At 44.4% G+C, this 26306-nt stretch overlaps 4 protein-coding genes across 5 annotated transcripts in view; all 4 read right to left on the bottom strand.

The window, feature by feature from the left end:
* Window positions 1–1348: 1348 nt before the first annotated feature.
* On the bottom strand, window positions 1349–4851 carry LOC308329345 (acidic mammalian chitinase-like). The gene is made up of 10 exons (XM_080783603.1): window positions 4458–4851; window positions 4164–4365; window positions 4028–4084; window positions 3795–3945; window positions 3246–3370; window positions 3008–3128; window positions 2371–2550; window positions 2099–2218; window positions 1851–1989; window positions 1349–1698 (listed from the first exon to the last, which is right to left on the bottom strand). Exons 1-10 carry the CDS (start codon window positions 4501–4503, stop codon window positions 1394–1396), a joined length of 1446 nt encoding a protein of 481 aa, XP_080639729.1. The 5' UTR covers window positions 4504–4851; the 3' UTR covers window positions 1349–1393.
* Window positions 4852–5959: 1108 nt separating this feature from the next.
* LOC308326318 (putative chitinase 10) overlaps window positions 5960–26306 on the bottom strand; it is a gene marked incomplete at its 5' end in the record, with an annotated part of 41829 nt that continues 21482 nt past the window's right edge. The window contains 10 exons of the mRNA XM_080779122.1: window positions 5960–6625; window positions 6763–6901; window positions 7012–7131; window positions 8808–8993; window positions 9454–9574; window positions 9677–9801; window positions 10703–10853; window positions 10948–11004; window positions 23124–23325; window positions 23430–23459. Of these exons, the coding sequence (XP_080635248.1) occupies window positions 6315–6625; window positions 6763–6901; window positions 7012–7131; window positions 8808–8993; window positions 9454–9574; window positions 9677–9801; window positions 10703–10853; window positions 10948–11004; window positions 23124–23325; window positions 23430–23459 (1442 nt within the window). The 3' untranslated portion in view covers window positions 5960–6314. The remainder of the gene's footprint in view (window positions 6626–6762; window positions 6902–7011; window positions 7132–8807; window positions 8994–9453; window positions 9575–9676; window positions 9802–10702; window positions 10854–10947; window positions 11005–23123; window positions 23326–23429; window positions 23460–26306) is intronic.
* Window positions 14171–17176, bottom strand: LOC308329480 (acidic mammalian chitinase-like). 2 transcript variants are annotated; one of them, XM_080783802.1, is made up of 4 exons: window positions 17163–17176; window positions 14953–15273; window positions 14796–14858; window positions 14171–14215 (listed from the first exon to the last, which is right to left on the bottom strand). In XM_080783802.1, exons 2-3 carry the CDS (start codon window positions 15168–15170, stop codon window positions 14831–14833), a joined length of 246 nt encoding a protein of 81 aa, XP_080639928.1. In that variant the 5' UTR covers window positions 15171–15273; window positions 17163–17176; the 3' UTR covers window positions 14171–14215; window positions 14796–14830. The 2 variants fall into 2 exon arrangements, with proteins under 2 accessions (XP_080639928.1, XP_080639927.1); XM_080783801.1 differs by lacking the exon at window positions 17163–17176 and having other exon boundaries at window positions 14953–15378.
* On the bottom strand, window positions 17172–20456 carry LOC308325679 (acidic mammalian chitinase-like; the record flags this gene model as incomplete). Its single annotated transcript, XM_080778271.1, has 5 exons — window positions 20240–20456; window positions 19489–19668; window positions 17921–18040; window positions 17689–17827; window positions 17172–17506 (listed from the first exon to the last, which is right to left on the bottom strand). The coding sequence occupies exons 1-5, from the start codon at window positions 20336–20338 to the stop codon at window positions 17172–17174; spliced, it is 873 nt and encodes a 290-aa protein (XP_080634397.1). The 5' UTR covers window positions 20339–20456.

Raw genomic sequence — 26306 nt, 5'->3', positions numbered from 1 at the left:
TGGTCTGAACAAATAATTAGAAAGAATAATTTTTGATATTTTCTTCTAATTATTTGTTCGGCTCCCCAAAAAAAAAGTTTGTGAGAACAGAAAACCATATATACAGTTAAAGATAGTAAAAAAGAGGAACTTGTTATATTTCTCAGGGCTGCTTAATGGGCATATGGAGGAAATAAAACTAATTTATGTTTTTGCAATTTGTATGAAAAAGTATACGTATGTGTGTATTGCATTGATATTTGCATAACTTTCATGACATGTTTTACAGCATTCAATGGACATGGCTTTGATTCCATTGCGGTTTTACTGTTTTAGTTGACTAAGTAAATACAGTATGTACCCCATCATACATTACAGTATACACCTATTGTATTATATTTACCTATTAATGTTATCTTTTATGATAGGGGTCAATTTGACCATAGCTATTTAAACTTCATACTCGATACCTTCAGCTATATGTCTAGTACCATGCCCTGATGTTATTGTATCATCCTCCCAATATCGTGATATTGATTATTGATTAGTTAGTACTAGTAGTAGTAGGCTACCCATTGTTGTGGACAGACAAGTTGTAAAGTTGCAGTCAGTGTTTTACTGTTTTGAGGAGGCAGGATTCATGCACTTTTGTTTGTGACACAAGAAATCTTGTAAGAGTTTGGAATAAATACATGATTCCACATTTATGACTTTTATGGTGATTTTGTCATTTTCAGTTATACAGATATGGTGATACAGTATATCATTGCTGAAATCTCTTGCAATCGCAATATATCAAAATATCGTGATATTACCATTATCGAGGGCCTACTATCGCCACAGATATTGTATCGAGCGGAACCCTTATCGTCCCACGCCTACGGCATACAGTATGTACAGTATACCCATAGGCTTGGCTGGACTGTGCGTCACATGCTACTCATGTTTTAAAACAATATTCTGCGCTCTGATGATCTTTTTCTAAATTGAATAACACTCATTAGGAAAAAGGCAGATGAAAATAAACTAGTAAGACGCGCAAACGCGGGACGCGAACGCAGCTCGTACATATTTGGGTTTTGGACGTATAGCTGCTTTGGGGACTCCTTACATGGTTATGGCTGAGTCATGGTGACGTAATCACTCAGCTCCATATATGGGCACAAAAGCGGGACAGACAGACAGACAGACAGACAGACACACAGACATGATCTGCTAGGTCTCATAGTAAGTGCTCACTGATTTCGCAATAACTTAGAAAGTCCTGGTTGTTTTTTTAAATCCCATCATTTATTTTATTTCCATCATCACAACAAGACAGCGTGGTCTTTGATTAACTGACTGTTTACACAGCAATAAGCTCCAATAATACACCTAAAGAACACCTATAAAGATGAAGTGAAACCTCGTTCGTTCAAGCCCAGTTGCAGCAGCTGCAGCTGGTGTCGAACACGAGGCCGGCAGCGCAGTTCTCTTTGTAGGTTCGTCCCTGGGCGCAGTTGTAGTAGGCGTTCTTGTCGGTGGGGTCTGGGTAGAGACCGCCGGCCTTGCTGGCGCAGAATCCAGATCCTCCGCTAGGCTGGGGCTTGGGCTGAGGTTGAGGTTTGGGCTGTGGTTTGGGCTGAGGTTTGGGCTGTGGTTTGGGCTGGGGTTGGGGCTGGGGAGCTGGGTGCTTGGTGGGGGTGACTGGCGGCAGAGGTTGTGGGCGGGATTTGCAGTCTGCATGAAAGATTAAGGACAAAGTATTGTATTCGTCAATAAATGTAACTCTGATGTTCTGAGTCTGTGTAGAAACGATGAAGAATGCGTGTGGGTTTTGTATGTGTGTGTGTGTGTGTGTGTGTGTGTGTGTGTATTAGAGAGCATGTTACCAGCTCCGGCTCCCAGGCCAGTCTTCAGGGTGCTGATCAGAGGGTATCTTCCCGCATGACAGAAGGTGCCGCTGAAGTCGTCCATGTCCAGACTCCAGACAAAACCTCCACCAAAACCATTCTTCTTCAGCCAGTCAACCTGTAGAGAGGGGAAAAAAACAAAATAAGCATGTCAGGAAACAGTAATAAGACAGTGTACACAAAAATATACACATCTGAACAAATAACGTTAAATACTGATTTTGCACCTTGATCTGGTAGCTCTTGGGGTTGTCGTATCCGACCCAGTATTGGCCGTTGTAGGAATAAGGCACATCCTGGATGGAATCCCAGGCCTGGGTCGCTCCTTTATTAATGAAGTCACAGATCTGGAATAAAGTACAGGTTCACGTTTAGTGTTCAAGGTTCTTTTTATCGTCACATGCATGTATACTGTACAGCCTGTAGCATAATATCAGGCAGCACATATACTAGTTCATTAAATGTTAGGAAAATCTCCACACCATGTCCACCCTCATACCTCATAGTAGGACCAGAATCCAGTCTGCTTGGTAAAGGGACCAGCAGGTCCCGGTCCGTTGTTGGCAGCACCAATAGCAGTGTCAGAACCCACCCCGAAGGTGTGGCCGTAGGTGGCGAAACCAACCAGCAGCTTCTCAGCCGGGGCGCCCTGGCTCTTCCAGTAGTTCATAGCATAATCCTATATATGGACAAGGAACTCTTTACCATGAACAGACATTCATGCATATTATGCAACGCCCCAGGATTCAAGCAAATTGGTCTCCTGTGTGGAAAGCCAACATCTTAACCACTACTAGCCGAAAGGGTAATTCCCCCTTGGTTTGGTTGGCTTTTGGTCTATATGGTCTGGATCCAGGCTAGCGCTGAGCCACTACAGACACACTCACCCCCCTTTTGACAGCCTCCCACTGGGACACCCGGTTCGAGTCATGGCACCATTTGTAACGGCCCGGAATTCGAACCCTGGTCTCCCGTGTGGAAAGCCAACTTCTCAACCACTAATAGCTAATAACGGGGAATTTCCAACTTGCTCGAGATGTTAGGCTTTTGGTCATCAGGCAGAGGCCCACTAATGCTACACGTACACAACAACACACATGTGCAAAAGTACAGATGCATGGAACCTCCTCACTCACCACGTTGTAGTATTTACGCATCCAAACCATGTCAACCGGGTCACTGAACAGAGGGCTGTTCTCTGTGAGGGTGTTGGAAGCCTCGTAGTCGTAGGTCATCACATGGAAGTAGTCCAGGACACTGTGCAAAAGGACGTCAGGAGTCAGGGTTTTACTGGTTTATTTGTATGGGTGTGTTTGTATGGTTAATCCCATTATATGTTCTTAATTAATGTCTTGTGTGTTTATCTATACTGACGCTCCGAGCTGGGGAATCTGGTATGCTTTGTCGATGGTGTCCTTTCCGCCAGAGACGGCAGCGGTGAGCATCAGACGAGGACGGTTGGTCTGCTTCCCTTCGGCCTCGAAGGCAGCCACCATCTCCTGCAGAGAGACAAGGGAGGAAGTAGTGAAAGCTATGAGGCCGATTATTCATAAGGATGGCTATATTGATCTTGTATACCAACCAATCGATGCATATTGTTCCAATATTTAGGCAACCATATCAATGTAGCAATCTATTCTCATGTGACATGCATGTCTTTCATTATTGTTGTTTTTGTACTTTTTATTTCCCAGCTCAGTGCAGCAGGAAAGCAATTTCGATGACAAAAGTTCAATCTCAACCTGACTGTCAGCACAGTCCCAGTAAGTGACACTGTACTGTACGGTACTGTACTGTACTGTACTGTACTGTACTGTACTGTACTGTACTGTGAGTATCTCTGGGAGAATAATTAAATATTGTGTGTAGACCATAAGATGTACACAGACAAGGCTGAGCAGGGACTTAACAACAAGAACTGACCTGACACAGGACAGTGAAGAGCGCCTTGGTGGGTCCGTTGGGGTACTCCCAGTCGATGTCCAGACCATCAAACTGGTACTGACGTAGGAACTTGATCGCGCTGCCGATGAACGTCTGGCGGTTAGCAGGACTGGACACCATTTGTGTGAACCTGGAGAGAGAGAGGGGGGTCATAAGAGAGCTTTGACCCATTGCTTAATTTCCTGGATTTGATCCTCTTGTTTAATACTCACGGCCAGGTGCCCATGCCCCATCCACCAATGGCCAGCAGGGTCTTCAGGTTACTGTTCCTGGAGGACAGAAAAGAAAACACTATGAGTTCACACTCCTCTCTGTGCATGGGTGCGTAAGCATATGTAGGCTACTCACTGGTTCTTGAGAGCCTGGAACTCTGCAAAGAACTGCTCGTCGTCCTTCTCGGTGGTCGTGATCATGTTGTCTTTCATTCCGGCGAAGGCATAGATGAGGTGGTCACAGAGACACGGGTCGATGTCCTTGGGCGTCATGCTCCCTCTACCGGGACGGTGCTGGGCCCAGTTGGTGAAATAACAGGACAGGATGTGGGAGGATCCTGCAAGACAATGAGAGACGCAGTTAGGTCTTGTCGCTGTTGTTTTATTCTAGTGTTTGAGAGTATATCAAACCAAGGAGACAAAGTCTTACCTAGCTGCACGTGCAGCAGGAGAGCCAGTCCTGTAGAAAGAGCCATATGGAGAGAGAGAGAGGGAGGGAAGGAGGGAGGGGGTTGGTTGTTTCATTAAAGAAAATATGAAATTAATTTCCTCTTCAAAAACAAAGTGAGAATTTGTACTACGCAACAAATGTCTCGGCTTACCAACGCAGATGAGAAGCTTGCCCATGTTGCCTCAGTACAGCTATAACTGAAGGCCAGAAGCCTCTTATATATACGCTCCATTCCTCTCCATATCAGTAACACCATGTTTGATCTGGCTTCGTTATTCTGATGAATCAGAATTTGCTTGGTCAGGACTCTTGTTATTTTCCACTGCCTTTGCTAATTTTGTCCTGATAACCCATAGACCCGTAGATTGATATAATGATATGATGCAGTTTGCACTGAAATTTGTCTTGAGCACCAGCATGGTGACATAACAATGTAAAACTCCGTAGACCCACATAACGTCAGAAGTTACTCTAGAAACATACAATAAACTGACATTAACAATAGTCTGATTGCCATGTAAACAAAACGCCTGTGGTCTCCGAGGCTGCCCTAGCTGTGGCCAACCACATTAAAACAGTTTAAGTGCCAGAAACGTTAAGACGAGTTGAATCCTTTATTATGCACTGATTGCCATGGACGATAAGACGAGTTTTCTTTTTATATTCTTTTTTTTTTTTAATCCATATTTTGAAAATTCCTCTAATCTGGTGTACAGGTGATGACATGCACATTTCTTTCTTTTTTATACTGGGCTAATTGGCAACCAAAGCCAAAACTGGTGACCACCAGGTGGCGCTGAAAGAGTTTTAATTAATCATGGATGTGTTGACAATTAGAAGTGAAATAAAGGTTGTCATTATGTTTGTTTGTTTTGACACATTCCACCATGGAAAACATCTTCTAAATAAAAAAAATCTGTGGTTTAGTTTTTAACCAAAATGTATGTCTGACTTATCAATGCAATGTACGTGCACGTGTGGCTTATTGGGTTTTGATCTTTTACACTGACACTTGTGATGTCTGTTTTGTGCTTGAATTAGTTCTCCCTAGTTCCCTTGTGATTTACCCTTGTGATTTTATGTTAGGTATTTGTTTTTGTTTTGACATTAGTTTGTTTTTGTCTGTTTTATTGTTTTTGTTTTGTCTTCTTCTTTTTCATAATATAGGCCAAATCTAAGCCCGGTTTAGATTTATTAGATTTCTCAGAATCAATGGCCAGAACCTTATACATTTTTATTTTATTTTATGTAATCTATGTCTGACATTATACTCTGCTTAGTGTAATTTGAGTTATGTTCAAATAAGGGTAGGCGCAATAAGCCTCTGCTTCTGCCTTCACCTTTTCGGTACCACTAGTTACTAGTGGATATTAATGTATGTACGTCTGTATGTACTCCTTTTTTCCTTTTATGGACTGAAATAAAATCTATCTATCTATCTAATTGTAGTTTGTTATGTCAAAGCACATCAATGGCTGCCACAGCTTTATGAAATGAGCATAATATGCAAGATGAAGATGATGATTTCCTCTCTGTGTTCCTCAGTTCTACTGCAACGAACAACGCGTTTGGATCTTTTCGTAAATGATGACTCACATGCACTCAAGTGAAAACATACAAACGACTGAATGAGAGGAAAAGTCAGATCAGAAAAATAACTTTGAGACTCCCAGCCTCTTTGAATACCATTTTTAACCATTTCAATTTTATTTCCATCAGTGACCTGCATGCATGCACCACAAGACAGTCACAGCATGGTCGTGGTTGGATTATACCCAGCTCAAATACACCTAAAGGAGTTTAAGACCACAACTGGGGAACCGTGACCTCGTTCATTCAAGCCCAGTTGCAGCAGTTGCAGCTGGTGTCGAACACGAGGCCGGCAGCGCAGTGCTGCTGGTAGGTTCGTCCCTGGGCGCACTGGTAGTAGGCGTTCTTGTTGGTGGGGTTTGGGTAGAGTCCGCCGGCCTTGCCGGCGCAGAATGCAGATCCTCCACTAGGCTGTGGCTTGGGCTGTGGCTGTGGTTTGGGCTGTGGTTTGGGCTGGGGCTTGGGCTGGGGTTTGGGCTGAGGTTTGGGCTGGGGTTGAGGCTGGGGAGCTGGTGCCTTGGTGATTGGGGTCGGAGGTTGTGCGCGAGCTTTGCAGTCTGCATGAAAGATATAGAGGACAAAGAGTATATATATATATGTCAGTAAATGTATCTCTGTAGGAATAATAAAGATTGTGCTGTTTTGTGTGTGTGTGTGTGTGTGTGTGTGTGTGTATTAGAGAGCATAATGTTACCAGCTCCGACTCCCAGGCCAGTCTTGAGGGTGCTGATCAACGGGTATCTTCCAGCGTGACAGAACTGGCCGCTGAAGTCGTCCATGTCCAGACTCCAGACAAAACCTCCACCGAAACCATTCTTCTTCAGCCAGTCAACCTGAAGACGGCGGGCCAAGAAAGAGGGTAAAAAAACAATATTAGCATGACAGGAAACAGGTATATACAAATCTGAACAACAATTATGTTAAATAAATACTGATGTTGCACCTTGATCTGGTAGCTCTTGACGTTGTCGTATCCGACCCAGAGCTGGGCGTTGTAGGAATAAGGCACATCCTGGATGGCATCCCAGGCCTGAGTGGCTCCTTTATTAATGAAGTCACAGATCTGGAATAAAGTACAGTAGGTTCACGTCCGAAGGTTCTTTATCTTCACACGCATGTACTGTACAATATACAGCCTGTAGCATATCAGGCGCAGTGCCGTCGCTACATACAAGCGCAATACGCACTGCGAGTAGGGCAACACGCCGAGGGGCGCAACACAATGTGCCAAAAAGTGCCAAGCCGAACCACAAAATAACAAATATCTCCACTTCTTTAAGTATTCATAAATTCAATATAATCCCCTCCCCTAAGTAATGAATTAATGAATGAATGAATACGTATGAATAAAAGTAGGGTAAACGTGAAAGATCTGCTCTTTATAGAATAGTAACAAATTAATGTTCTAATCTACGCCAATCAGACAAAGTGAAACACCTGTGTTGGTCCCCAACGTCACGTGGCAGGTGTATAAGACTACATTTGAAACTCGTGAATTACTGATGCATTGGTTACAAGAGAGGCATTTTGTGTTATCCTTTTAGCATAACCTTTTGACTGTATCTGTACTGTTAACAAACCTGCTAATAACGTATTTCATCGATCGATCAATCAATCAAAAATAGTAAAGGGCAGTCTTATCGTCATACATCATCTCATTCCGGCCAATCACAATTTGCATCCTCACCTTTGTCTTCAATGTTCGTGTTTTAACACACTTCGGTCTTCAATGTTTGTGTTTACACACTTCGGTCTTCAATATTCGTGTGTTTACACACTTTTGTCCTCAATGTTATGTTAATGCTATAGCGCCCCTCAAAAAAGCCTAGATACTATGCGACATATGCGTGCACATCTGATATTACGTTACGGGTAACACCTGTGTTGTCACATGAGTACATTAAAACCTCCACAGCCTGGGCCGTGGCTCAGTGGTCCAGGCACCTCGGCTGGTAATCCAGTCTGGCAGTGTGCCGCGGGTTCGACTCCCGATCCCGACGGCCTTTACTGCATGTCACCCCCCCCCCCCCATCTCTCTCGCCATTTCCTGTCAGCCTACTGTCTGTCCCTCCATACAATATATAAAATAAAGGCCTTAAAAAAAAGAATCTCCACACCATGGCAACCCTACCTCATAGTAGGACCAGAACCCAGTCTGCTTGGTAAATTGACCAGGAGGTCCATATCCTACCCATATCCAACCCTACCTCATAGTAGGACCAGAACCCAGTCTGCTTGGTAAATGGACCAGGAGGTCCATATCCTACCCATATCCAACCCTACCTCATAGTAGGACCAGAACCCAGTCTGCTTGGTAAATGGACCAGGAGGTCCATATCCTACCCATATCCAACCCTACCTCATAGTAGGACCAGAACCCAGTCTGCTTGGTAAATGGACCAGGAGGTCCATATCCTACCCATATCCAACCCTACCTCATAGTAGGACCAGAACCCAGTCTGCTTGGTAAATTGACCAGGAGGTCCATATCCTACCCATATCCAAACCTACCTCATAGTAGGACCAGAACCCAGTCTGCTTGGTAAATGGACCAGGAGGTCCATATCCTACCCATATCCAACCCTACCTCATAGTAGGACCAGAACCCAGTCTGCTTGGTAAATTGACCAGGAGGTCCATATCCTACCCATATCCAAACCTACCTCATAGTAGGACCAGAACCCAGTCTGCTTGGTAAATGGACCAGGAGGTCCATATCCTACCCATATCCAACCCTACCTCATAGTAGGACCAGAACCCAGTCTGCTTGGTAAATTGACCAGGAGGTCCATATCCGCTGTTGGGAGAACCAATGGCAGTCTTGGAAGGAGAGGCCAGTTTGTAGGTGTGGCCGTAGGTGGCGAAACCAACCAGCAGCTTCTCCGCGGGGGCGCCCTGGCTCTTCCAGTAGTTCATAGCGTAGTCCTACATGGACAATGAAATACACAAACGCATTAAAATTATACATAAAATGCAGTCACATAAGTCTTGTAACCCTTATTTTTAGCTCATTTTGCTCTAAGCATCCTGCCTGATGGTAACAAGTCAAAGTCAGAGCGATAAGAGGGTGGATAGAATCATTGTAAATCTATACTCATCATACTGGCAATGGCACCCCCAGCCACTCTTTACCGTAAACAGACTTTCATGCATACAGTATATATGCAACGCCCGGGATTCGAACCTGTACAGTAGGTCTCCCCGGTGGCAAGCCAACATCTTAGCCGCTATCCTACAGGGGAATTCACCTTGATTCTGGGGAGATATTAGGCTTTTGGTCATCAGGCAGAGTCTCTGAGCCACTACTGCTACACACACACACACACACACACACACACACAATATCGCACGTGTACAAATGTACAGATGGAACCTCCTCACTCACCACGTTGTAATATTTACGCATCCAAATCTCGTCAACTGGATCCTTGAACAGAGGGCTGTTCTCTGTCAGAGTGTTGAACGACTCAAAGTCGTAGGTCATCACGTGGATGTAGTCCAGGACACTGCAGTGCAAAAGGACGTCGGGAGGTTTATTTCTAAAAGAGGTGTTCCCCATATGGCTGTGTTTGTATGTTAATCACGTCTGTGTGTTTATCTATACTGACGCTCCGAGCTGGGGAATCTGGTATGATCTGTCGATGGTGTCCTTTCCGCCAGAGACGGCAGCGGTGAGCATCAGACGAGGACGGTTGGTCTGCTTCCCTTCGGCCTCGAAGGCAGCCACCATCTCCTGCAGAGGGACAAGGGAGGAAGTAGTGATGGAGAAAGATGAGGAGGTCAGTATTATTCGTAAGGATGGCTTTGTAATAGCACATTTTAGAATGCCTAATTATGTCTTTGATTGATTGATTGATTGGAGAAATGAAAACAATCCGCACACCATTTGATGCTCCCAAATGATCTTTACTGATCGGTAACGTTTCGGGCCGCAGCCCTTCCTCAGACCTTCAAGGAATGAGTAGACAATACATGTATATATAGTAGTGATGTTATTATATATATTATTATGTTATATACTGTATGATTGTATTGGAACGCACAGCTCCTTGACTATAGTCAATCCAGGAAGCTGACTCCCCCCACGGACTGCTACTTTCTATACTCTACTATCTGTGTCAGCAAATACTCCGTTTTAACACATTCTGACCTGAGATCAGATTCATACAAGGTTTCCACTGGACACACACTGGTCCGATTAACCCATTCTGACCTGAGATCAGATTCTAAAAATGTCAGTCGTTCTTCGATTTTTCAAAAAATAGCAGACCTACAAGCTCGTAGCGTGCCGCTCGTAGCGTGCCACTCGGTGGCGCGCTATGAGCTTGTAGATCTGCTATTTTTCAATAGCTAAAGCATAACATGATGCTAACATCAAAATGGGTTCCCGTCCAGAATGGGTTAAACGTAAGTGTAACTAAGAAAGCGATTTCCTGCAAGATGGATAACGTGAATATGATGAATACTCTGTTTAGAGCTGCTTGTATTAAACCGAGACACAGTCCCAGTAAGTGATGTATGTCCCTGAGAGAATCGTTAAATATCGTATGTACACCATAAGATGTACACAAGAGAATTGAGGCTGGACAGGGACATAACAACATGAAGTACAGTATGTGTTACTTTAGCCTGACCTGACACAGGACGGTGAAGGTCTCCTTGGTGGGTCCGTTGGGGAACTCCCAGTCGATGTCCAGACCATCGAACCCGTGCTGGCGCAGGAACTTGATGGCGCTGCCGATGAACGTCTGACGGTTAGCGGGACTGGACGACATTTGTGTGAACCTGGAGAGAGAGAGAGAAAGAGCGAGGAATCATGTTTTTACACATGAATTTCTGAATCTCCTGGAATTGATCCTCTTGTTAATTAATTACTCACGGCCAGCCGCCCATGCCCCATCCGCCAATGGCCATCAGGGTCTTCAGGTTGCTGTTCCTGCAAAATAGAAAATAAAACACTATGAGTTATCTCCCTCTCTCTGTGCGTGCAATATGCATGTGTGCGAAAGCATGTCCTCACTGTTTCTTGAGAGCCTGGAACTCTGCAAAGAACTGCTCGTCGTCCGTCTCGGTGGTCGTGATCATGTTGTCTTTCATTCCGGCGAAGGCATAGATGAGGTGGTCACAGAGACACGGGTCGATGTCGGAGGGCATGTACTTCCCAGCACCGGTACGATGCTGTCCCCAGTTGGTGAAGTAACATGAGAGGATGTAGGAGGACCCTGCAAGATGTAAGAGACACAGTTAGGGTTTTTTTGTTGTTGTTCTTGTCGTTCTATTCTGTCGATTGAGAGTATAATCACACCAAGGTGGACAAAGTCTTACCTAGCTGCGCGTGCAGCAGGAGAGCCAGTCCTGCAGACAGAGAGACAAGCAGACAGAGAGATGGGGGTTTGTTGGTATGGTAATTAAGGAAAAGCTGTTAGACTGACAGCTGCGATCTGGAAGTTTCATGTTCTATTCCGGGATTTGAACCCTACATTAATACCGCTCTGGTAAAATGGATTCCCTATAGCTTGGCCGGCCAGGGGAGATGTTGTGTTCATGAGCTTCCGACAATACTACTCACCACCACCCAGTCGCTGCGCTATCCTGACACCATTGTCTAAATTGGTCAATGGTACGCTATAGCTAACCTGACTCCGCCACCGGTTGGCAGCAGTGAGTTCGTCCTCCTGCTCCCATCTGGTCTCTCTCGGGCCAGAGACGATGATGTACTCCGAACTAAAATTGATCGGAGCGATGTGTGGCCGTATGCGGCCGCTAGAGGCGGGATCAACGCGAGACTGGTGACTGGTATTGTAGCTGTGCCACCACAGCGCAAATGTAAACACAAGCTAACAAGACTACAACTCAAATGTATTACGGAGATATCAGATTTATGTCCCGCTGCTTCCGGTTCATCGTTTCTGCTTGAGAGAGACCAGATCAAGGTAGGAGGAGGTGAACTGGAGAGAGACCAGATCAAGGTAGGAGGAGGTGAACTGGAGAGAGACCAGATCAAGGTAGGAGGAGGGAACTGGAGAGAGACCAGATCAAGGTAGGAGGAGGGAACTGGAGAGAGACCAGATCAAGGTAGGAGGAGGTGAACTGGAGAGAGACCAGATCAAGGTAGGAGGAGGTGAACTGGAGAGAGACCAGATCAAGGTAGGAGGAGGGGAACTGGTGAACTCAATACTGCCGCAATCTGGCGGAGTCAGGTTAGGCTATAGCTAGACCACCTCCAACCACTGCAGACGTGCTAGTTATTATTGAAATCATGGTAAAAAGGCTGTACCATACAGACTGTTTTAAAGTTTTATGCTTAAAAAAAATAATCCAGATTGTACCTTTAAGAAGGATTTATATATTACACACACAAAATATATGTATTATTTAAGTATGAATAAGTCGTTATGCATGCTGATGTAACGAGATAATTTCCTCTGCAAAGGCAATTAAGGGAGAATGTTCTATGTCTCAGCTTACCAACGCAGATGAGAAGCTTGCCCATGTTGCCTCAGTACAGCTATAACTGAAGGCCAGAAGCCTCTTATATATACACTCCATTCCTCTCCATATCAGTAACACCATGTTTGATCTGGCTTCGTTATTCTGATAAACCGCAGCAGTCAGTCACCGCATTCATTTGCATTTGCTTACTCAGGAGTTGATCTTGAATTTTCCATCGTAGGGCATTTCCACTAGGGTATTAACCCATTCTGACCTGAGATCAGATTCATACGAGGTTTTCCACTGGACACACACTGGTCTGATCAACCCATGCTGACCTGAGATCAGATTCTAAAAATGTCAGTCGTTCTTCGATTTTTAAAAAATAGCAGACCTACAAGCTCGTAGTGCGCCACTCGGTGGCACGCTACGAGCTTGTAGATCTGCTATTTTTCAATAGCTAAAGCATAACATGATGCCAACACCAAAACGGGTTCCCGTTCAGAATGGGTTAAGCAACTAAACTAGTCGACTATAGTTGCTTAATGCCCTAGTGGAGGCTGACGGTATTATCCCAAAGGATGTCATTTGTTTTACTCCTACAGAAGTAGGACATTGTATTGTATCTAGCAATATATTATCTATATTATTATTCTCAAGATAATGCATACAGTAAGCATAAGGCATTATGCAGAAGCATAAGTCAGCAAAGTGATATACTGTCTAACGACTACTGAGAGAATAATTAAATATTGCATATTATAACAAGATGAACTAATTAGGAAAACACAGGAAAGGTGCTGACCACAGAGGGTTATACTGTTGAGAAGGACAACTCTTATTAGCCACGATGCAAAAATGGTTTAAAAGACACCAACGTTTCGACAACAATAGCCTCCCTCTGGGTTCAAAAGAGGACAAAAACATTGTCATGCTGCAGCAGAATAAAATAAGTCTGCACTGCTGCTTCCGACCACGTTTTAACCCATTTTGACCTGGGAACGATTCTGCAAAATGTCTTAACCCATTCTGACCTGAGATCAGATTCATACGAGGTTTCCACTGGACACACACTGGTCTGATAAACCCATTCTGACCTGAGATCAGATTCTAAAAAATGTCAGTCGTTCTTCGATTTTTTCAAAAATAGCAGACCTACAAGCTCGTAGCGCGCCACTCGGTGGCGCGCTATGAGCTTGTAGATCTGCTATTTTTCAATAGCTAAAAGCATAACATGATGCCAAAACACCAAAATGGGTTCCCGTTCAGAATGGGTTAAAGACTGTTTTCTTGAAAAAGCTATGGTTCTATGTCAGTCGTTCTCAAACACTTCTCATGTCACTTTTCACGATTCTTCAAAAATAGCAGACCTACAAGCTCTTGGCGCGCTATGAGCTTGTAGATCTGCTAAAGTATAACATAATGCTTAGTTAAAACACCAAAAGGGGTTCCCGCCCCAAAATGGGTTAAAGTGCAAACTATAGTACAGAAGATGAACTATGTAAGTTACTGTACTGTATATGCTTGAGAGAGCCCCGTGATGGAAGGCTGACCTGACACGCAACAGTGAAGGTCTCCTTGGTAATGGTAGGTCCAACAGGGAACTCCCAGTCCAGTCGATGTCCAGACCATCAAACTCGTACTGACGCAGGAACGTGATCACGCTGTCGATGAAGATCTGACGGTTAGCAGGACTGGACACCATGGATGTGAACCTGGAGAGAGAGAGAGAGAGAGAGAGAGAGAGAGAGAGAGAGAGAGAGAGAGAGAGAGAGAGAGAGAGAGAGAGAGAGAGACCGAGAGAGACAGAGAGAGAGAATCGAGTTATTGATCCTCTTTTTCCATAGAATCAGTCTCGTTGCCACATCACAGTTTTACAAGTAAAACATTGGCTGAAATGTGCTTTTGTGCATGCATTGAATACTTTATTAGGCAACATAAATGCAAACAGCACAATGTACAGTCAGGCATCTTTGTCCAAAAAAGGATTTCACAGAAGAAAGACCTTGCGGCCTTGTTTCCATTCGGGTCCTATCCACTCACACATGACATGAATAATAAGTTAATCACAGTAACATGCATGGTTCCCATCGTGTCCTTTTTCAAAGAAAGAAAGAAAGAAAGAAAGAAAGAAAGAAAGGGAAGAAATTAAGTTTGAGCAAAGCTTTTACCACAAACTGTACAAGCAAAGGGTTTCCCCTTCCCCTGTCTGGGTCCCATGCAGCTGCTTTCCTATACAGTATACAACGGGTATTGCCAAGCCTGTACAACTAAATGGTTAAAGTATATACTCACTTTGCAGTGCCCATGCATGGCCCAGCCACCAATGGCTAGCAGGGTCTTCGGATTATACTGTTCCTGAAAAATAAAAAAAATAAAGTAAAGAAAAGACACACTGAGTTCTCATGCCTATATAGTGCGTGCGTGCGTGCGTGCGTGCGTGCTCTCTCACCGTTTCTTGAGAGCCTGGAACTCTGCGTAGAACTGCTCGTCGTCCTTCTGGAGGGTCGTGATCACGTTGTTCTTCATTCCAGCGAAGGCATAGACGAGGCAGAGACACGGGTCAATGTCGCTGACCATGTACTTCCCAGCACCGGGACGGTATACTGTCCCCCAGTTGGTGAAATAACATGAGAGGATGTAGGAGGATCCTGGCAAGGTGTGAGACATGCAGTTAGGTGGTTGATATTTGTCTTCCTGCTGTTTGAGAGTATTATAACACCAAGTGGACCAAGACTTATCTATAGCTGCACGTGTAGCAGGAGAGCCAGTCCTGCAGACAGAGAGACAGGCAGAGAGAGGTGGGGGTTTAGTAATAATAATAATACAATTTATTTATAAGGCGCCTTTCAGTTCACTCAAGGTCGCCGTACAGGTTAAAAACAGTACAAGAACACAGTTAGCCTTGGCAAAGTGACAACTTTGCAATTCACCCTTTGCAATTTTTTTGCACATTTTTTTTGCAAAATTACTTGCGGCAGTAGCAGAAGGTGTTCTTTCCGACACCATGGTCTACATTTCTCAATGGAAGAGTGGCTAGACCACCTTCAACCGATGCAGAATACTAGTTATACGTGCGCTATAATGATTAAAATAATTTGAATAAAATGTTAAGCTTAATTGTAATTCATATGACAGCACGTACTGTGTAGGCTATACTCAAAATGTCGATCAAGTATAAATTAATCGTTATGCGTCATATGAATGTTTCTTTGAACACAATAGATTCCTTTTCCAGATCAAGATCATCTCATTTTACAGTTAAATGCTTCTTCAAAAACAAGGGGAAATCAAACACAAATCACCACCATACCAACGCAGCTCGCCCATGTTGCCTCAGTACAACTAAGTGCCCGAGATATGCCTTGTATATTCCTCTCATTATCAGTAAACCGTGTTTGAGCTGGCTCCATTACTCTGATAAATCAGCTATCACCTCATTCATTTGCTTGGTCAGGAGTTTGATAAATTCCACTGGCTTTGCACGTTCCGTTGATAACGTCTAAGTGTGATTCAATATTGATATGATGTTCTGACAACTATTCAAATTAAGATTGGCATAAGTTTGTTTGTTGTTTGCCTGTGAAACATTTCATTCACTGTTGACAGATCACTTTAATTTACCCTACGATCAAAAACGCCCAAATGTACAAGAATTTTTTGCCATATCACAAACATTTGTGGGAATTTACGAGGTTCTGTAAATCTTACCCTAGATCTGTAGGCTATACTTGGAGGCATTAAAAACACCAGTCCAGTGGCAGGTTTGCCTTAGACTTAGAGCAAGGTCCAGTTGCCTGTCATGTGTTTTTCTCTACATAGGAGTCCCAAACAAGGGCTTTTTCTTACAATAATTACACTATTAAATGACATATTTAAACATGTCATTTATATGTTTTGCCTGTGTACCAGAGTTTTCTTTAAAATACAATAATTATGTTTCACTTCACTGTTTAGATAATAGATACTCAGCCTGGATGATACCACCACAGATATACTGTATATGATCTGTTATAATCTCACCTAAATAACAATAGTCGATTTTGGTTAAGAAAACATTTGATTATTTTATCCAGGGGGTAATTTCCATCCAGACCTTTCAAATCAACACAAAAAACGATAACAATAGAGCTATATCAAGCAATACTGTGACTACATTACCACGATGACTTCTCTAATGTAATATTTGATCGTTTTGCTTTTTGCTTTTTATGGAAACTTTGTGCGGTAGCTATATGTGGCCTATAGGTGCGAGGCAAGTCAGTTTTGACAAAATAACCACGCTTTAATGGAATAGCTGGTATTCATTTCTACAGTCTGTAGGCCTATATATCTTCTAGAACTGTGCAGCCGTTAATTTATTACGTGGAATTACACAACCGAGTGCTTGCTTCTGCTTTCTTCTTCAAGTCCTACTGCGGTATAAACACCATTTATATTACCGTTATAACAAGTTTCTCCCAATTGATTAACACTCGAGAGGAGACATAACTGGACGAGAGGAAGGCAGATAGGAAGAATAACTTAGGCAGTTAGACAGTTGCTTTGACTTTATTCCCATCAGTGATCACTAGACAGCATGGTCTAGGGCTAGGCTAGGGTTAAGATACTATTTACACCCAGCTCTAATGCTCCTAAAGAGCAACTAAGACAAAGTGGAACCTCGTTCATTCAAGGCCAGTTGCAGCAGCTGCAGCTGGTGTCGAACACGAGGCCGGCAGCGCAGTTCTCTTTGTAGGTTCGTCCCTGGGCACAGTTGTAGTAGGCGTTTTTGTCGGTGGGGTCTGGGTAGAGACCGCCGGTCTTGCCAGCACAGAATCCAGATCCTCCACTGCTGCTGCTACCACCACCTCCACCAGGCTGGGGCTTGGGCTGGGGCTTGGGCTGAGGTTTGGGCTGAGGTTTGGGCTGTGGTTGGGGCTGTGGTTTGGGCTGGGGTTGGGGCTGGGGAGCTGGGTGCTGGGTGGGGGTGACTGGGGGCAGAGGTTGTGGGCGGGATTTGCAGCCTGCATTATAGAGATAGAGGACGAAGAGGATGTCAGGAGACAGTAACTCACGTGTGCAATCATGCGTGTGGTTTTGTGTGTGTGTGTGTGTGTGTGTGTGTGTGTGTGCGTGTGTGTGCGTGTGTGCGTGTGCGTGTGCGTGTGTGTGTGTGTGCGTGTGTGTGAGTGAGAGTGCATCTTACCAGCTCCGGCTCCCAGGCCCTTCTTGAGGGTGCTGATCAGAGGGTATCTTCCCTGCCCACAGAAGGTGCCGCTGAAGTCGTCCATGTCCAGACTCCAGACAAAACCTCCACCGAAACCGCTCTTCTTCAGCCAGTCGGCCTGTAGGCGGATAGAGTGGTACAGTAAGTACAGTATACACAGGACATACAGTAGAGTAGACAGGGGCCACAGATCTGAATGTTAACGCTGCACCTTGATCTGGTAGCTCCTGGGGTTGTCGTATCCGACCCATAGATGGCCGTTGTAGGCATAAGGGACATCCTGGGGGGCGTCCCAGCCCTGCGAGGCTCCCTTCTTAATGAAGTCGCAGATCTGAAGGAAGGAAGGTAGAGATTTTAGATTCAAGGTGCTTTATTGTCAGATGCATGTACAATGCAGCCTGTAGTATGTATGTATGTATGCGTGTGTGTGTGCGTGCGTGCATGCGTGCATGTGTGCGTCAGGGTTTGAATTTAACCCCTTTCATTTTGCATTATAATTTGTATTGGTCATGGCCGTTAGGGCATACTGTCTCCTGACACAAAGGAGAACACCACAGAGCCACAAATACTTTTCATTCTCATCGTTATTCAAACGATGCATGCCGCGACAAACACGGACGAGCCGAGCGTATAGTTGCCTGGAGCAAAAGCTATACTGAAACATTAGGTAGGCCTACGAGTAAGACGCGCAAACGCGGGAAGCGAACGCAGCTCGTACATATTTGGGTTTTGGACGTATAGCTCCATATATGGGCACAAAAGGGGCCAGGTCCACAACAAACAAATCACTGGCCCCTTTTGTGCCCATATATGGAGCTGAGTGGACCTGGCCCCTTTTGTGCCCATATATGGAGCTGAGTGATTGCTGATGCAACACACTCCATATTTGGATAGCGGGACAGACACACGGACAGACAGACAGACACACACACAGACATGATCTGCTAGGTCTCATAGTAAGTGCTCACTGCGTTCGCAACTAATAATTTCAATCTTTTGCTTTGATCAGAAAGGATCGACTGAAAGAATCAAAGCTTAATAACAGCCTTTTAAAGCTTATCTCAACAAGGAGTCACAAATATGTTTTGGCTTATTACACAAGATCGATTGTCGTCGTGCTGCTTTTGGCCTCACTCACACCTAAGACACACTTGTGTCCTGTGTGTCAAGGTCAAGGTCAAGGTAGCGTTATTTTGTCTCCAGAGGAAGACATTTGTCTCAGACAAGGACCCGCATGCCAGCGTGATCCATGCCCGTGTCGCCGCGCCACATACATCTTCCTTTCCTCAGGCAGGGGGGAGAGAGAGAGAAGAAAGATGCCACCGCCCTCTTCGAGAAGCAAAATAAATAAATAAAAATGGCCGCCTCAATGCACGCCCATGCAACAAGTTGTGACTCCCATTGGACACACAGAACAGACAGGACACAAGTGTGTCTTGCGTGTGTCTTTAGGTGTGAGTGAGGCCTTTTCTGAACAAAAGGTCAGAGACAAGACACTGAGTGAGTTTGTCTTCTGACTGCGCAATGCACATCCAATGTTATGCTTTAGCTATTGAAAAATAGCAGATCTACAAGCTCGTAGCGCGCCACCGAGTGGCGCGCTACGAGCTTGTAGGTCTGCTATTTTTGAAAAATCGAAGAACGACTGACATAGAAACATAGCTTTTTCAGAAAACTGTCAGGATGTAAAAGACATTTTTTAGAATCTGATCTCAGGTCAAAATGGGTTAATGCTTGGTGGACACACATCTTCCACACTAGCTGCGGCGACCCGTATACCTCATAGTAGGACCAGAACCCTCTCTGAGCAGTGAAGGGTCCGGGTGGTCCCGTGCCACCGTTGAAAGCACCGATGGCGCTGGGGCCGCCGGACCAATAGTCGTGGCCGTAGGTGGCGAAGCCAACCAGCAGCTTCTCCGCCGGCGCGCCCAGGCTCTTCCAGTAGTTCATAGCGTAGTCCTACATGGAAGGAGGAAACACATACTGGCATCGACAGCAACCATTCTTTGCAGCGCAAACATTTATTCGTCACATTGTACTTTTCCATTTTAGTTTTTAGTCATAGTCTCTTGAATAGTTTTCATTTAGTTTTAGTCACAGACTAAATGTCATAGGATTTTAGTCAACCAAATCTACAGTTGATTTAGTCGACTAAAATGTGTTTTGGCGGGCCATGATGGGCGACACGTTGTGAGCTTGTAGATCAGCTATTTTCAGCATGCAGCCAATACAAGGGTAAAATGACTCATACTGGATCTCCTGTCCACTAGTCCCTTCCTAACATTGTTGACGAAATTGTCGGTATATTTAGTCTTAGTTTTAGTCATCATAGCCTAATTTTAATTTAGTTTCCATTTCGTTTCCGTCAGTGGAAAAAGGTAGTCGCCGAACATGTTTCGTCTTAGTTTCAGTCGACGAAAACAACACGGATCGCACTCACTCACCACATTGTAGTCGACTAAAACAACACGGATCGTACTCACTCACCACATTGTAGTCGACTAAAACAACACGGATCGTACTCACTCACCACATTGTAGTATTCACGCATCCAGCCGTGGTCAGCCGGGTCACTGAACAGCGGGCTGTTCTCTGTGTTGGAGGTGGAACTCTGGTAGTCGTAGGTCATCACATGGAAGTAGTCCAGGATACTGGGAGAAAAAGGACATCAGAATCCTGGTTTCTTGGGGTTTATTCTATATGCTATGCATGTATATGTTTGTATGTTAATCCCTGTATGTGCTGTACAGTATGTGCTCCATGCCCTAGCCTAGCCCCTTACTCAGCACTTTAGGTAGACTTTATAGTATTTTAAAATAGATTTATAGCTTGTTACGTAGACAGCACTAGAATTGCATTTTATGTAGTCATAGCACTTTATAGTACACATGTATAATATATAATATAGTATAGTATGTATATAGTTGACATAGATACTCCACTGTTACATCCTTAGTTTATACATGATTCATGATAACTACCGTTTATATAATATGTGATGTATTGCCATGATATTGTTATTGCTCAATGTAAGTCGCTCTGGATTAAGAGCGTCTGCTGAATGCCTAAATTGTAAATTGTCTCAGTGCTTGATGTGTGTTTGTGTGTGATACTACTGACGCTCCGAGCTGGGGAATCTGGTACGCAGTGTCGATGTTCTGCTTTCCTCCAGCGACGGCAGCGGTGAGCATCAGACGAGGACGGTTGGTCTTCTTCCCTTCGGCCTCGAAGGCAGCCATCATCTCCTGCAGAGAGAGAGACGAGGAGGTGATGGAGGAGGAGGTGGTGATGGAGAAAGATGAGGCGGTCAGTAGGCCTGACATCGAAATTTAAAAAATGTCTTCTAATTCATAGAAATAATTCAACGCTAATTCAACGCTAATTCATAGAAATACAGTTTTCTGAAATACCTCATGTTTCTGTATCAGTGGTGCTCAATATTTCATGTCAAGGACCCCAAAAACTATTATGTAATATGGCTCCCACTTCCTATGCAAGATGTTCCACTGGGTTTCCCCCGGGCTTTTCTTTTTGAGACGAATGAACAGAAATAAAATCCTGGGTACCGAGGCTTAAGGCTGCAGGGACACGTTAGTGTAGGCTTTAACAGGACAGAAGGCTGACCTGACACAGGACAGTGAAGAGCTCCTTGGTAGGTCCAGCTGGGTACTCCCAGTCGATGTCCAGGCCATCGAACTGGTACTGACGCAGGAACTTCATCACGCTGTCGATGAAGATCTGACGGGTAGCAGGACTGGACACCATGTTTGTGAACCTGGAGAGAGAGAGAGAGAGAGAGAGAGATATGAAGATCTGACGGGTAGCAGGACTGGACACCATGTTTGTGAACCTGGAGAGAGAGACAGAGAGAGAGAGATGAAGGTCTGACGGGTAGCACCGTAGCAGGGCTGGACACCATGTTTGTGAACCTGGAGTCGGAGACGAGTCGAGAGACAACGGGAAAGAGTCAGACGACACGCTTTCACTCGTTCCTGAGGCTAGATGGAGGATAGGAGACCTCTTGCTTAAAGGGGTGGGAGTTCTGCTCGGGTTTTGGTGAAATATGAAGTAGTTCCGGTCATTTTGTTGGGGGGCACAGCCAGGGGGCCACCTTAGAGTATATATATACAATAGAGAAGGCACCCAGAGGAAACCCTGAGGCGAAATGAGATGAGATGAGATGAGATATACTTTATTAATCCCCGGGGGGAAATTGCAGTGTTACAACAGCAAAGTGCATAGAGTTAAAAACTAAAACCTACAAAACTATTTGACAGACAGAAAAACACAAAAAACAGACACAGAGGACATAAACACACAAGACCAGGACCATATGGGTGGGGGGGGCAGTTCTTAATGCTACTGTGTATTGTGTAGTCTGATGGCAGTTGGCATAAAGGACTGTCTGTAGCGTTCCGTGCGCATCAAGGGAAGTGTGAGCCTACTGCTGAAGGTGCTCGTCCTTTCCCGCAGTACACCATGGAAGGGGTGGGAGGGATTTTCCAGCATGGAGACCAGCTTATCCCCGATCCTCGACCCCCGAAATGGACATAGTGGCCGAATTTGTCATTGCAGCTCGAGCCAGCGCTGCTCCGTTGACTATCATTGCGCACGTTCATGTGATTGAGGCCATGACACGGAACGAATGTTTCATACGTGAACGCGCACAAACGGCACAATGATAGTCAACGGCAGCGCGTTCATGTGTTTGAGGCAAATACATCCCAGAATGCACTCTGTTCCTACTAGGAAGGAGGAGTGAAATCGCCTCATGCGCTTTTGAGCAACTTAATGCAAGTGGATGGGAGGAGAACTCGGGTGTCTTCGCTATTCATACATAACTCTATGGGGGCCACGCATTCAAAGTAAATTAATCCACAAAACTTAACGTCATTTGTATTGTTGACCTATTTCTAAAACTTTCGTTCCATGTGATAGAGGGGTCCAAGTTGAACGAAAGTTGAGCTAATATTTTAGAAATAGGTCAACAATACACATTATGTTAGTTTTGTGAATTCATTTACTTTTACTGCTTGGCCCCCAGTGGCCCCCACAAAATGGACCGGAACTACTTAATATTGACCAAAACCAGAGCAGAACTCCCACCACGGGACTCGGGGAAATCAATGAATACAGTTGCAACCACTATATTAATGGCAAGTATTTCATAGAGCTTAAGTTAAACAAAATCTTTCCCTTTAATACTCACTTTGTGGTGCCCATGGCCCATCCACCAATGGCTAGCAGGGTCTTCAGGTTACTGTTCCTGAAAAACAAAAATAGATTCATAAATAAAATGCACTCCCGAGTTCTCATGCCTTCACGCAAGTGTGTGTGTGTGTGTGTGTGTGTGTGTGTGTGTGTGTGTGTGTGTGTGTGTGTGTGTGCTTGTGTCTGCGTGCGTGCGTGCTCACTGGTTCTTGAGAGCCTGGAACTCTGCGTAGAACTGCTCGTCGTTCTTCTCGAGGGTCGTGATCACGTTGTTGTCCATTGAAGCGAAGGCATAGATGAGGTGGTCACAGAGACACGGGTCGATGTCGGAGGGCATGAACTTCCCAGCACCGTGACGGTGCTGTCCCCAGTTGGTGAAGTAACAGGAGAGGATGTAGGAGGACCCTATAAAAGGTGTGTGAGAGAGAGAGATACAGTTATAGGGCTTGCTGTTCTATTCTGCCATTTGAGAGTATACTATACATCACACCAAGTGGACAAAGTCTTACCTAGCTGCGCGTGCAGCAGGAGAGCCAGTCCTGCAGACAGAGAGATACAAGCAGAGAGAGAGTTAGGAGAGATTGGGGATGGGTCGGTTTCAGTAACGAAAAAAAACACCATATACGTTTAATGTCGGCTATCGTCTCCTCCGCGAAACGGAAACCCCCGCTTGGCCTGCAGGGGAGATAAGCTTAAACATACTTCATTCAGGCAATTTATAGTCAACCAGTATGAACTGACACAGTGGTCTAACTGTGCAGCGCAACCACCGTGACTGCAGATTAAGTTAGTTTGTATACCATCTGTTTAAAATATACAGTGTTCATTAAAATAAGAGAAGATTGCCGGTTTAAGGGTATAGGTTATGACAAAAAGGGTGCTTTATTATCAAGCAGCCTTTATGCATCATAGTCATAATGACAACTTTGACAATGAATTCAAAATGTATCTAAATTTCTTCTCAACAACAATGTCTCAGCTTACCAACGCAGATGAGAAGCTTGCCCATGTTGCCTCAGTACAGCTATAACTGAAGGCCAGAAGCCTCTTATATATACGCTCCATTCCTCTCCATATCAGTAACACCATGTTTGATCTGGCTTCGTTATTCTGATAAACCAGCAGTCACTTCAATTTGCTTGGTCAGGAGTTGGCTTTCTATTCTGCACTGGCTTTACTAATTGTAGTACTGATAACGTTCAAGGGCCATTCAATATTGATATGATTTGCTGACAATTATAAGTCAAATAAAGGTTGTCATACTCGTTTGTTTTTGTTATGTTTCTTGAATCTTTTTACACATTCCACCACCTAAACATAACACTACCTTCAAACGAGATGTTTTTGAAAACATTCAAATCTTTATTAAAAGCAACAGCTAATGTGACAGAGGGGTAGTTGTCCCAGGTATAAGACATAGCCAATTCAGTCGGTGTCTGTCGGTGAAACCCTGACATTTTTTATTTCCAGGAAGGAAAAAAAAGTCTGGGCTTGCAGTCCACTTCAATACAGTACAGTACAGTACAGTACAGTACAGTACAGTACAGTACCACTAACGTCACTCTGCTGATTTCTGATCGTCTGCAGCCTTGTTAAATTAATGCACACACGCACACACAAACACCCGGACAAAGTGGGCCCCGGGGACCCCCAGGGGTACCTGAGGGAGTTCCAGGGGGTCCCCAGCTAAATGATAGTTTGGAACCAAATGGACCCTTATGGGTCTGTAACTCTGAGAGTGTACAAATGGAACCAAATCGGTCCATTTGGTTCCATTTGTACACTCTCTTGATTTTACAATATAAATGGGGGTCCCAGAGATATAAATGCCATTAAATGGGAATGTAGACTAATGCATGTCAAACTGGTGGTCCTTGAAATTAAACTGGTTGAGAATCACTGCTAGAGCCGTAAAGATATTATTTTATGGGGGGTCCCTGGTGTATATTTTCAAATGGGGGTCTATTTGCAAATAAGTTGACAGTGTTTCAGTGTTGTTTTTGGCAGCACATTTCTATTTTAGTCTTTGGAATGAAAATTCATTTAGTTTTAGTCACATTTTAGTCACCTGGAATGTTTTAGTGTTAGTCGACTAAATATTATAAGATTTTAGTCGACAAAATCTACAGTTGATTTAGTCGAACCAAAATGTATTGCCAGCATGTTTTTAATTTGAGCTCTTATTTTGAAAAGCCGCATTTCCGGTCCACTAGCAGTAGACATAACCTAGGAGTCTACACGGAGCTGGACGGGCCTCGTTTACAATGTGAATCCAGACCGGAGCTCTGGAGGAGCTTCACATCGTCGGCTCTGTGCCGTCAAAGAAAGGAATAGGAGATACAGGCGATTGAAAGAAACGGATAGAATGGATTATTATGGCGACGGCGATCAAAGATGGACGATCCAGTGCTGTGCTATAACAACACAGCTAGCTAACCGGCTAACGTGAGTAGCATTATGGTTCGCTCGATCGAATGCACTATTAAAGCGCAATTGCCATTGATCTTCGGCAATGGCGTTAAGCGTCAGTATCAAAACTAGGCTTCAATATTGACAAAGGACTTCGGCAATGGCGGTATAAGTGTTAAGTACTTTGGCCTCAGCAGTGGGCGTGTGTTTAGTAATTGACGCCGTGTACAGTATTTATTTCCCTGTACAGGAAATTGTACATGACATTTGTTTCTTCTTATTGTTGTCGTTTGAGTTATTGACCGCTTGCCAAGTAGCCTATAGTTTACATTTGGCAGGGGTGAGGCTTCTGTGTTGTCTTAAACATCAATCAATCAATCCACCAATGACAGTAGTCAATGTTTATCTGTTGTTGTGATGCAGTAATGTTGGGCTGTCTTTGTTGGTGTGCTGATGATTCGGGTATTATTATATATACTGTACATATTTTTTTGAGTGGTGCAACCACTCCAAGGAACAGCAAGGTCCGTGTTCACGTATGTGTGTCTGTGACGTTAGTGAGCACCAGTATATGACTATGAGTACCAGTAGGGGGGGCTGTTGTGCCAGAAACAGAGAGAGGGATAGTGCTGCACTGTTGCCTGCTAATGAGAGAGAGAGAGAGGGAGGTGGGGGGTGTTGCACCACTCAGTTCACACGGGTGTGATTTTTTATAATGAAGTATTTGTTTCCTTGGAACAAAAGGGGGACTCAATGACAACAAAAACAAAATAAAAAGATATTGGTATCGGTACACTGGATTCTGTCTCCCGCGTTGCTGTGACTGTCCATTCCCTACGATGTGTATCTGTGAGAATATCTAAGACCATGATTTTGAACGCAGGTATATTGAAATGACACACTCCCATGAAGTTGCTTTAATCACACCATTTTATTTCATTTCCACATCAGTGTGGAGTGGACTTGTATTGGTCTTG

Source organism: Protomyctophum bolini (genome assembly GCF_963924005.1).
Source record: "Protomyctophum bolini genome assembly, chromosome: 2".
Taxonomy (NCBI): domain Eukaryota; kingdom Metazoa; phylum Chordata; class Actinopteri; order Myctophiformes; family Myctophidae; genus Protomyctophum; species Protomyctophum bolini.
Note: the sequence above shows the minus strand (reverse complement) of the source record. Positions and strands in the feature narration are given on the sequence as shown.